This window comes from Ostrea edulis, chromosome 3, assembly GCF_947568905.1.
Source record: "Ostrea edulis chromosome 3, xbOstEdul1.1, whole genome shotgun sequence".
Classification (NCBI taxonomy): Eukaryota; Metazoa; Mollusca; class Bivalvia; order Ostreida; family Ostreidae; genus Ostrea; species Ostrea edulis.
In genome coordinates this window covers 80,028,912-80,042,111 of record NC_079166.1, presented here as the reverse complement: position 1 = coordinate 80,042,111, position 13,200 = coordinate 80,028,912, and the positions used below count along the sequence as shown (strand labels likewise).

Below are 13,200 nucleotides of genomic sequence, written 5' to 3'. Positions count from 1 at the left end.
CAGTTTAAAGCTCACAGATAACTAGAGCAGCATAAAACTGACATGTAACTACAGCAGTATAAAACTGACAGTTAACTATAGCTGTTTAAAACTGACAGGTAACTAAAACAATAATAACAGTAATAAACTTAAAGGTAACTAGAGCAGTATAAAACTAGCAGGTAACTACAGTTATTTAAAATGGAGATGTATCTTTAGTAGTTTAAAATTGACACGTAACTAGAGCAGTGTACATGTAAAACTGAAGGGTAACTACAGCAATATAAAACTGACAGATAACTACAACACAATAAAACTGACTGGTTACTACAACAGTATAAAACTAGAAGGTAACTAGAGTTATTTAAAATGGAGATGTATCTATAGTAGTATAAAATTGACACGTAATTGGAGCAGTATATATGTAAAACTGACAGGTAACTACACTAGTATAAAACTGACAGATAACTACAACACAATAAAACTGACTGGTAACTTTAGCTGTATAAAACTGACAGAAAACTAAAGAAATATAAAACTGACAGGTAACTACAACAATATAAAACTGACAGGTAAATAGAGCAGTATAAAACTAGAAGGTAACTACAGTTATTTAAAATGGAGATGTATCTATAGTAGTATAAAATTGACACGTAACTAGAGCAATATACATGTAAAACTGACAGGTAACTACAGCTGTATAAAACTGACAGGTAACTACAACAGTATTAAACTGACATGTAACTACAATAGTTTAAAACTCACAGATAACTAGAGCAGTATAAAACTGACATGTAACTACAGCAGTATAAAACTGACAGTTAACTATAGCTGTTTAAAACTGACAGGTAACTAAAACAATAATAACATTAATAAACTTAAAGGTAACTAGAGCAGTATAAAACTAGCAGGTAACTACAGTTATTTAAAATGGAGATGTATCTTTAGTAGTTTAAAATTGACACGTAACTAGAGCAGTATACATGTAAAACTGAAGGGTAACTACAGCAGTATAAAACTGACAGATAACTACAACACAATAAAACTGACTGGTTACTACAACAGTATAAAACTAGAAGGTAACTAGAGTTATTTAAAATGGAGATGTATCTATAGTAGTATAAAATTGACACGTAACTGGAGCAGTATATATATAAAATTGACAGGTAACTACACTAGTATAAAACTGACAGATAATTACAACAGAATAAAACTGACTGGTAACTTTAGCTGTATAAAACTGACAGAAAACTAAAGAAATATAAAACTGACAGGTAACTACAACAATATAAAACTGACAGGTAAATAGAGCAGTATAAAACTAGCAGGTAACTACAGTTATTTAAAATGGAGATGTATCTATAGTAGTATAAAATTGACACGTAACTAGAGCAATATACATGTAAAACTGACAGGTAACTACAGCAGTATAAAACTGACAGGTAACTACAACAGCATAAAACTGACAGATAACTACACCAGTATAAAATCGACACGTAACTAGAGCAGTATACATGTAAAACTGACACATAACAACTGTAGTATAAAACTGACAGGTAATGACAGCAATATAAAACTGACAGAAAACTGAAGCAGCATAAAACTGAGAGGTAACTTCAATAGAATAAAACTGACAGGTAACTACAACAATATAAAACTGACAGGTAACTAGAGCGGTATAAAACTGACAGGTAACAACAGTAGTATAAAAGTGACAGGTAACAACAGTAGTATAAATCTGACAGGTAACTACAGTAGTATAAAACTGAGAGGTAACTTCAACAGTATAAAACTGACACGTAACTCCAGCAGTATAAAGCTGACAGGTAACTGCAGTAGTATAAAACTGATAGGTAACTACTGTAGTATAAAACTGACAGGTAGCTACAACAGTATAAATCTGACAGGTAACTACAACAGTATAAAATTGACAGGTAACTACAACAGTATAAAACTGACAGGTAGCTACAACATTATAAAATTGACATGTAATGTCAACAGTATAAAACTCACAGGTAACTACTGTAGTATGAAACTGACAGGTAACTACAACAGTATAAAACTGACATGTAAATACAGCAGTGTAAAACTCAGAGATAACTACAACAGAATAAAACTAACAGGTAACTACAGTTAAAAGTGACAGGTAATTTAAGCAGTATAAAACTGACAGGTAACTTCAATAGTATAAAACTGACAAGTAACTAGAACAATATAAAACTGACAGGTAACTAGATCGGTATAAAACTGATAGGTAACAACAGCGGTATAAATTTGACAGGTAACTACAGTAGTATAAAACTGATAGTTAAATACTTGAGTATAAAACTGACAGGTAGCTACAACAGCATAAAACTGACAGGTAACTACAGCTGTATAAAACTGACTGGTAACTACAACAGTATAAACCTATATATATATAAACTAATAACTATATAACTATAGCTGTATAAAACTGACAGAAAACTAAAGCAATATAAAACTGACAGGTAACTACAACAGTATTAAACTGACATGTAACTACAACAGTTTAAAACTCACAGATAACTAGAGCAGTATAAAACTGACTGGTAACTACAGCAGTATAAAACTGACAGATAACTATAACAGTAATAACAGTAATAAACTTACAGGTAACTAGAGCAGTATAAAACTAGCAGGTAATTACAGTTATTTAAAATGGAGATGTATCTTTAGTAGTATAAAATTGACACGTAACTAGAGCAGTATACATGTAAAACTGACAGGTAACTACAGAAGAATAAAACTGACAGATAACTACAACATAATAAAACTGACTGGTAACTATAGCTGTATAAAACTGACAGAAAACTAAAGCAATATAAAACTGACAGGTAACTACAGCAGTATAAACCTGACAGGTAACTACAGTAGTATAAAATTGATAGGTAACTACACCAGTATAAAATTGACACATAACTAGAGCAGTATACATGTAAAACTGACAGGTAACTACAGTAGAATAAAACTGACAGATAACTACAACAGAATAAAACTGACTGGTAACTATAGCTGTATAAATCTGACAGGTAACTACAGTAGTATAAAACTGAGAGGCAACTACAACAGTATAAAACTGACAGGTAACTAAAGCAGTAAAAAACGGACAGGTATCTACAGTAGTATAAAATAGACAGGTAACTACAACACTATAAAACTGACAGGTAACTACAATAGTATAAAACTGACAGATAACTACACCAGTATAAAATTGACACGTAACTAGAGCAGTATACATGTAAAACTGACAGGTAACTACAGTAGTATAAAAGTGACAGGTAATAACAGTAGTATAATCTGACAGGTAACTACAGTAGTATAAAACTGACAGATAACTACAGCAGTATAAACCTGACAGGTAACTACAGCAGTATAAACCTGAAAGGTAACTACAGTATTATAAAACTGATAGGTAACTACTGTAGCATAAAACTGACAGGTAATTAGAACAGTATAAAACTGACAGATAACTACAACAGAATAAAACTGACAGGTAACTACAATAGTATAAAACTGACAGGTAACTACAACAGTATAAAACTGACAGATAACTACACCAGTATAAAATTGACACGTAACTAGAGCAGTATACATGTAAAACTGACAGGTAACTACAGTAGTATAAAAGTGACAGGTAATAACAGTAGTATAATCTGACAGGTAACTACAGTAGTATAAAACTGACAGATAACTACAGCAGTATAAACCTGACAGGTAACTACAGCAGTATAAACCTGAAAGGTAACTACAGTAGTATAAAACTGATAGGTAACTACTGTAGCATAAAACTGACAGGTAATTAGAACAGTATAAAACTGACAGGTAACTACAACAGAATAAAACTGACAGGTAACTACAACAGTATAAAATTGACAGGTAACTACAACAGTATAAAATTGACACGCAACTTCAACGACAGTAGTATAAAACTTACAGGTAACTACAGCTATAGAAAACTGACAGGTAACTGCAACAGTATAAAACTAAAAGGTAACTACAATAGCATAAAACTGACAGGTCACTATAGTAGTATTAAACTGACAGGTAACTACAGTTATATAAAACTAACAGGTAACTACAATAGTATAAAACTGACAGGTAACTACAACATTATCAAACTGACATGTAACTACAATAGTTTAAAACTCACAGATAACTAGAGCAGTATAAAACTAACAGGTAACTACAGCAGTATAAAACTGACAGGTAATGATAGCTGTTTAAAACTGACAGGTACTATAATAGTAATAACAGTAATAAACTTACAGGTAACTAGAGCAGTATAAGACTGACAGATAACTACAACACAATAAAACTGACTGCTAACTACAACAGTATAAAACTAGCAGGTAACTAGAGTTGTTTATAATGGAGATGTATCTATAGTAGTATAAAACTGACAGAAAACTAAAGCAATATAAAACTGACAGGTAACTACAACAATATAAAACTGACAGGCAACTAGAGCGGTATAAAACTGACAGGTAACAACAGTAGTATAAAAGTGACAGGTAACAACAGTAGTATAAATCTGACAGGTAACTACAGTAGTATAAAACTGAGAGGTAACTACAGCTGTATAAAACTGACAGGTAACTACAACAGTATAAAACTGACGAGTAACTACAACAGTATAAACCTGATAGGTAACTACAGCAGTATAAACCTGACAGGTAACTACAGTAGTATAAACCTGAGAGGTAACTACAGTAGTACAAAAACTGATAGGTAACTACTATAGTATAAAACTGACAGGTAATACAACAGTATAAAACTGACAGGAAACTACAGCAGTGTAAAACTCAGAGATAACTACAACAGATAACTACAGGTAAAAGTGACAGGTAATTAAAGCACTATAAAACTGACAGGTAACTACAGGAGTATAAAACTGATAGGTAACTATAGCTGTTTAAAATTGACAGGTAACTGTAATAGTAATAAACTGACAGGTAACTATAGCAGTTTAAAACTGACAGATAACTAAAGCAGCATAAAACTGACAGGTAACTTCAATAGTATAAAACTGACAGGTAACTACAACAATATAAAACTGACAGGTAACTAGAGCGGTGTAAAACTGACAGGTAACAACAGTAGTACAAACTGACAGGTAACAACAGAAGTATAAATCTGACAGGTAAATACAGGAGTATAAATTTGACAGGTAACTATAGTAGTATAAAACTGATGGGTAACTACTGTAGTATAAAACTAACAGGTAACTACAACAGTATAAAACTGAGAGGTAACTACAGCTGTATAAAACTGACAGGTAACTACAACAGTATAAACCTGATAGGTAACTACAGCAGTATAAACCTGACAGGTAACTACAGTAGTATAAACCTGAGAGGTAACTACAGTAGTACAAAAACTGATAGGTAACTACTATAGTATAAAATGACAGGTAATACAACAGTATAAAACTGACAGGAAACTACAGCAGTGTAAAACTCAGAGATAACTACAACAGATAACTACAGGTAAAAGTGACAGGTAATTAAAGCACTATAAAACTGACAGGTAACTACAGGAGTATAAAACTGATAGGTAACTATAGCTGTTTGAAATTGACAGGTAACTGTAATAGTAATAAACTGACAGGTAACTATAGCAGTTTAAAACTGACAGATAACTAAAGCAGCATAAAACTGACAGGTAACTTCAATAGTATAAAACTGACAGGTAACTACAACAATATAAAACTGACAGGTAACTAGAGCGGTGTAAAACTGACAGGTAACAACAGTAGTACAAACTGACAGGTAACAACAGAAGTATAAATCTGACAGGTAAATACAGGAGTATAAATTTGACAGGTAACTATAGTAGTATAAAACTGATGGGTAACTACTGTAGTATAAAACTAACAGGTAACTACAACAGTATAAAACTGTGAGGTAACTACAGCTGTATAAAACTGACAGGTAACTACAACAGTATAAAACTGACGGGTAACTACAACAGTATAAAATTGACACGTAACCTCAACAGTATAAAACTGACAGGTAACGACAGTAGAATCAAACTGACAGGTAACTACAGCTATAGAAAACTAACAGGTAACTACAACAGTATAAAACTGACAGGTAATTACACCATTATAAATCTGACAGGTAACTACAGTACTATAAAACTGACAGGTAATTACAGCACTATAAAACTGACAGATAACTAGAGCGGTATAAAACTGACAGGTAACAACAGTCGTATAAAGGTGACAAGTAACAACAGTAGTATAAATCTGACAGGTAACTAGAGTAGTATAAAACTGAGAGGTAATTTCAACAGTATAAAACTGACAGGTAACTACAGCAGTATAAACCTGACTGGTAACTGCAGTAGTATAAAACTGACAGTTAGCTGCAACAGTATAAAACTGACAGGTAACTACAACAGTATAAAACTGACAGGTAACTACAACAGTATAAAATAGACATGTAATTTCAACAGTATAAAACTCACAAATAACTACTGTAGTATAAAACTGACAGGTAACTACAACAGTATAAAATTGACATGTAACTACAGCAGTGTAAAACTCAGAGATAACTACAACAGAATAAAACTAACAGGTAACTACAGGTAAAAGTGACAGGTAATTAAAGCAGTATAAAACTGACAGGTAACTTCAATAGTATAAAACTGACAGGTAACTACAACAGTATTAAACTGACTTGTAATTAAAAGAGTTTAAAACTCACAGATAACTAGAGCAGTATAAAACTGACAAGTAACTACAGCAGTAAAAACCTGACAGGTAACTACAGTAGTATAAAACTGATAGGTAACTACTGTAGCATAAAACTGACAGGTAACTAGAACAGTATAAAATTGACAGGTAACTACAAGAGTATAAAACTGACAGGTAACTACAACAGTATAAAATTGACAGGTAGCTACAACAGTATAAAATTGACACGTAACTTCAACAGTCTAAAACTCACAGTTAACGACAGTAGTATAAAACTGACAGGTAACTACAGCTATAGAAAACTGACAGGTAACTGCAGCAGTATAAAACTAAAAGGTAACTACAACAGCATAAAACTGACAGGTCACTATAGTAGTATTAAACTGACAGGTAATTACAGCATTATTAATCTGACAGGTAACTATAGCTGTTTAAAACTGACAGGTACTATAACAGTAATAACAGTAATAAACTTACAAGTAACTAGAGCAGTATAAAACTAGAAGGTAACTACAGTTATTTAAAATGGAGATGTATCTATAGTAGTATAAAATTGACACGTAACTAGAGCAGTATACATGTAAAACTGACAGGTAGCAACAGTAGTATAAAACTGACAGATAACTACTACAGAATAAAACTGACTGGTAACTACAGCTGTATAAAACTGACAGGTAACTACAACAATATAAAACTGACAGGTAACTACAACAATATAAAACTGACACGTAACTACAGCAGTATAAACCTGACAGGTAACTACAGTAGTATAAACCTGAGAGGTAACTACAGTAGTACAAAAACTGATAGGTAACTACTGTAGTATAAAACTGACAGGTAATACAACAGTATAAAACTGACAGGAAACTACAGCAGTGTAAAACTCAGAGATAATTACAACAGTATAAAACTAACAGGTAACTACAGGTAAAAGTGACAGGTAATTAAAGCAGTATAAAACTGACAGGTAACTACAGGAGTATAAAACTGATAGGTAACTATAGCTGTTTAAAACTGACAGGCAACTGTAATAGTAATAAACTGACAGGTAACTACAGTAGTATAAAACTGACAGGTAACTATAGCAGTTTAAAACTGACAGATAACTAAAGCAGCATAAAACTGACAGGTAACTTCAATAGTATAAAACTGACAGGTAACTACAACAATATAAAACTGACAGGTAACTAGAGCGGTGTAAAACTGACAGGTAACAAAAGTAGTATAAAACTGACAGGTAACAACAGAAGTATAAATCTGACAGGTAACTATAGTAGTATAAAACTGATAGGTAACTACTGTAGTATAAAACTGACAGGTAACTACAACAGTATAAAACTGACAGGTAACTACAGCTGTATAAAACTGACAGGTAACTACAACAGTATAAAACTGACACGTAACTTCAACAGTAAAAAACTGACAGGTTTCGACAGTAGTATCAAACTGACTGGCAACTACAGCTATAGAAAACTGATAGGTAACTACAACAGTATAAAACTGACAGATAACTACAACAGTATACAATTGACACGTAACCTCAACAGTATAAAACTCACAGGTAACGACAGTAGTATCAAACTGACAAGTAACTACAGCTATAAAAAACTGATAGGTAACTACAGCAGTATAAAACTAACAGGTAACTACAGCAGTATAAAACTGACAGGTAATTACAGCATTATAAATCTGAGAGGTAACTACAGCATTATAAAACTGACAGGTCACTATAGTAGTATTAAACTGACAGGTAATTAAAGCATTATAAATCTGACAGGCAACTACAGTAATATAAAACTGACAGGTAACTTTAATAGTATAAAACTGACAGGCAACTTTATTAGTATACAACTGACAGGTAACTACAACAGTATAAAACTGACATGTAACTAAAGTAGTATAAAACTGACAGGCAACAACAGCTGTATAAAACTGAAAGGTAACTACAGGAATATAAACCTGACAGGTAACTACAGTAGTTTAAAACTGATAGGTAACTACATTAGTATAAAACTGACATGTAACTACTGCAGTATGAAACTGACAGGTAACTATAGCAGTATAAAACTGACCGATAACTATAGTAGCATAAAACTGACAGGTAACTACAGAAGTATAAAACTGACAGGTACCTACAACAGTATAAAACTCACAGGTAACTACAGTAGTATAAAACTCACAGGTAACTACAACAGCATAAAACTGACATGCAACTAAAGTAGTATAAAACTGACCGATAACTATAGTAGCATAAAACTGACAGGTAACTACAACAGTATAAAACTGACATGTAACTACAACAGTTTAAAACTGACAGGTAACTACAGTAGTATAAAACTGATAGGCAACTACAGTAGTATAAAATTGACAGGTAACTACAGCAGTATAAAACTGAAAGGTAACTGCAGCAGTATAGAACTGACAGGTAACTATAGCAGTATAAAACTGACAGGTAACTATAGCAGCATAAAACTGACAGGTAACTCCGGCAGTATAAAACTGACAGGTAACTACAACAGTATAAAATTGACATGTAACTTCAACAGTTTAAAACTCACAGGTATCTACAGTAGTATAAAACTAACAGGTAACTACAACAGTATAAAACTGACATGTAACTAAAGTAGTATAAAACTGACAGGTAACTACAGCTGTATAAAACTGAAAGCTAACAAAGCAGTATAAACCTGACAGGTATTTACAGCAGTATAAAACTGACAGGTAAGATCTGCTGTATAAAACTGACTGGTAACTACAGCAGTATAAAACTGATATATAACTACAGCAGTATAAAAATGACAGGTAACTACACCAATAGAAAATTAACAGATAACGGCAGATGTATAAAAATTACAGGTAACTATAGCAGTATAAAACTGACAGATAACTAAAGCAGCATAAAACCGACAGGTAGCTTTAATAGTATACAACTGACAGGTAACTACAAAAATATAAAATTGACAAGTAACTAAAGCAGTATAAAACTGACAGATAACAACAGTAGTATAAAACTGACACGTAACTACAGCAACATAAAACTGACAGGTAACTACAGCAGTATAAAATTGACATGTAAATACAGCTGTATAAAGCTGACAGGTAACTACAGTAGTATAAACTGACATATAACTACAACAGTATAAAACTGACAGGTTAACATATTATAAAACTGACAGGTTACTACAGCAGTGTAAAACTGACAGCTAACTACAATAGTATAAAACTAACAGGTAACTACAGATAACAGTGACAGGTAATTAAATCAGTATAAAACTGACAGGTAACTACAGCAGTATAAAACTGACAGGTAACTATAGCTGTTTGAAACTGACAGGTAACTTTACAGTAAAAATCTGACAGGTGACTACAGCAGTATAAAACTAGCAGGTAACTACAGTTGTTTAAAATGGAGATATATTTACAGTAGTATAAAATTGACAAGTAACTAGAGCAGTATGCATGTAAAACTGATAGGTAATTACAACAGAATGAAGCTGACTGGTACCTATAACTGTATAAAACTGACAGGTAACTACAGTAGTATAAAACTGATAGATAACTATAGCAGTATAAAACTGACAGATAACTAAAGCAGCATAAAACTGACAGGTAATGTCGATAGTATAAAACTGACAGGTAACTACAACAAAATAAAACTGACAGGTAACTAGAGCGGTATACAACTGACAGGTAACAACAGTAGTATAAAACAGAGAGGTACATCAGTTTAAAACTGACAGGTAACTACAACAGTTTAAAACTGGCAGATAACTACAGCAGTTTAAAACTGACAAGTAACTACAGCAGTATAAAACTGAAATGTAACGTCAGCAGTATAAAACTAACCGGTAGGTAGTATAGTATAAACCTGACAGGTAACTACATCAATTTAAAACTAACAGGTAACTACAACAATTTAAAACTGGCAGATAACTACAGCAGTATAAAACTGACAGGTAGCTAAAGCAGTATAACACTGACAAGTAACTACAGCAGTATAAAACTGACATGTAACTACAACAGTTTAAAACTGACATGTAACTACAGTAGTATAAAACTGACTGGTAACCACAGCAGTATAAAACTGACAGGTAACTACAACAGTATAAAACTGACAGGTAACTACAACAGTATAAAACTAACATGTAACTACAACAGTTTAAAACTGACATGAAACTACAGTAGTATGAAACTGACTGGTAACTACAATAGTATAAAACTGACATGTAACTACAGGTGTATAAAATTGACTGGTAACTACAATAGTATAAAACTGACATGTAACTACAGGTGTATACAATTGACAGGTAACTACAGTAGTATAAAACTGACAGGTAACTACAGCAGTATAAAACTGACAGGTAACTATAGCATAATAAAACTGACGTGTAACTACAGTAGTATAAAACTTACAGGTAAGTACGGCAGAATAAAATTGACAAGTAACTTCATTAGTATAAAAGTGACAGGTAACTACAACAGTATAAAGTTGACAGGTAACTACACAGGTGTAAAACTGACAGGTAACTAGAACAGTATAAAATTTACATGTAACTACAGCAGCTGTAGTTTGCCAATACAACTTATCACTAGGTCAAATGCTATCTGACTTGTTTCAAACCGATTTCTAGGCAGTTCTTGGCACAAAGATTTTGATCATGGATCACTCCGTTTATGTGATCAAAATATTGGGATCACGGTGGGTGTAACCGATCAACAGGGGGTGATTACTCTTCTTAGGTACCTGATTCCACCTCTGGTGTGTCCAGGGTTCTGTGTTTGCCCAACTCTCTATGTTATTTTCCTTATAGAAGTTATAGACGAGGTTGACCACTGTTCGTTAGCTTCATCATTCATCCACAGGGCCTATATACCAGTATATAGTGATTGAACTCATAATGACTTATAATGAAATATTGAAATGGATCAAGGTTTTAAAAGGACACGTTTTATATTAAATTTCTGTTAGAAAGTCCATATATTTCGCATTTCCTCTTTAAAGGACAGCGACTTGTTAATATATAGACAACTCGTGATGAAACCTTTCTAAAATTAAAATCATCATAGTATGTTTTATTCCTAGATTTCAACTTCTCAGACAATGTCGTAGATGGTTTCAATGTTTTGATCATGGCAGAGAAGGATACCTCCACAAATAGCTCAGACGAGGCCATGGGCGACACATCCAAAGATAACTCAGACGACGCAATGAGCAACATCTCCAAATATAACTCAGACGACACCATGAGCGACACCTCCAAAAATAGCTCAGATGACGCCATGAGCGACACCTCCAAAGATAGATCTGAAGACGAGGAGCAGGTTATCATTCACTTATAATTACATATTGAGCAGATTTCTTGCAATACACCAACAGGTGTATGAAAATAGATGATTTCAATCTTCATTTGGTATAGTAATTTGCCTTTGTCAATAATTATAGTCATATCAAACTCTAAATCGCATATAAAATATTCTAATACTATCAGCTGACTTAAACGTGGTCCATAAAAATTCAAATTCGAACAAAATCATGTATTTACTGTTATGTATATAGGGTCCTGTTAGGAAACGACCGAGGATAGATGCTGATAATGACAGTTCTACAGACCTGAAAGACAATGAACTTGGATACTCAGATCAAAAAGGGTCCACCAGCCAGAAGAGTGAGAGCTCAGGTAATTACAGCAGTATAAAACTGACAGCTAACAACAGATAAAACTGACAGGTAAATATAACAGTATAAAACTGACAGGTAACTGCAGTAGTATAAAACTCACAGATTACTACAGCAGTATAAAACTGACAGGTAACTGCATATAAAACTTACAGGTAACTACAACATTATATAACTAAAAAATAACTACAGCTGTATAAAACTTAACAGGTGACTACAGCAGTATAAAAATGACAGATAACTAAAACACTATAAAATTCACAAATAACTACAGCAGTATAAAAGTTATTGCAGTATTTATCTCCCTCACGTATAACTCTTATCCTTAAAGGAATTTGACTCCACTTTTTGGTACACTTTTTTCCCCTATACTAGCTCTAAAACTTCATTGTTATTTCGGATTTCAAACATTTCGGTTGAGCATCACTGAAGAGACATTATTTGTCGAAATGCGCATATGGTGCATTAAAATTGGTACCGTATAAGTTTTACATTATGACCCCTGGGTCGAGGACTCTGCTGGTTAAACTGTTAGTCCCCGAGGGTCTCTACAGCCCAGTAGCTAAGTACTTCGTTACTAGCTTGAAAATACGGATGTATATTTAATTGCTGTGATAAAATTTAGAAATTCATTTCAAAATTAAGGATTATCTCCCTCATGCATACCTATTATCCTTAGACGAATTTGACTCCACTTTTTTGGCACACTGTTTTTCCCTATAATAGCTCTAAAACTTCATTGTTATTACGGATTTCAAACATTTCGGTTGAGCATCACTGCAGAGACATTATTTTTCGAAATGCGCATCTGGTGCATCAAAATTGG

At 33.0% G+C, this 13,200-nt stretch overlaps 1 protein-coding gene across 1 annotated transcript in view; it reads left to right on the top strand.

Moving 5' to 3' along the window:
* Window positions 1-13,200, top strand: part of LOC125676201 (uncharacterized) — a 249,116-nt gene that overhangs the window by 61,490 nt on the left and 174,426 nt on the right. The window contains exons 4-5 of the mRNA XM_056159113.1: window positions 11,781-12,019; window positions 12,255-12,375. Coding sequence (XP_056015088.1) covers window positions 11,781-12,019; window positions 12,255-12,375 — 360 coding nt within the window. The remainder of the gene's footprint in view (window positions 1-11,780; window positions 12,020-12,254; window positions 12,376-13,200) is intronic.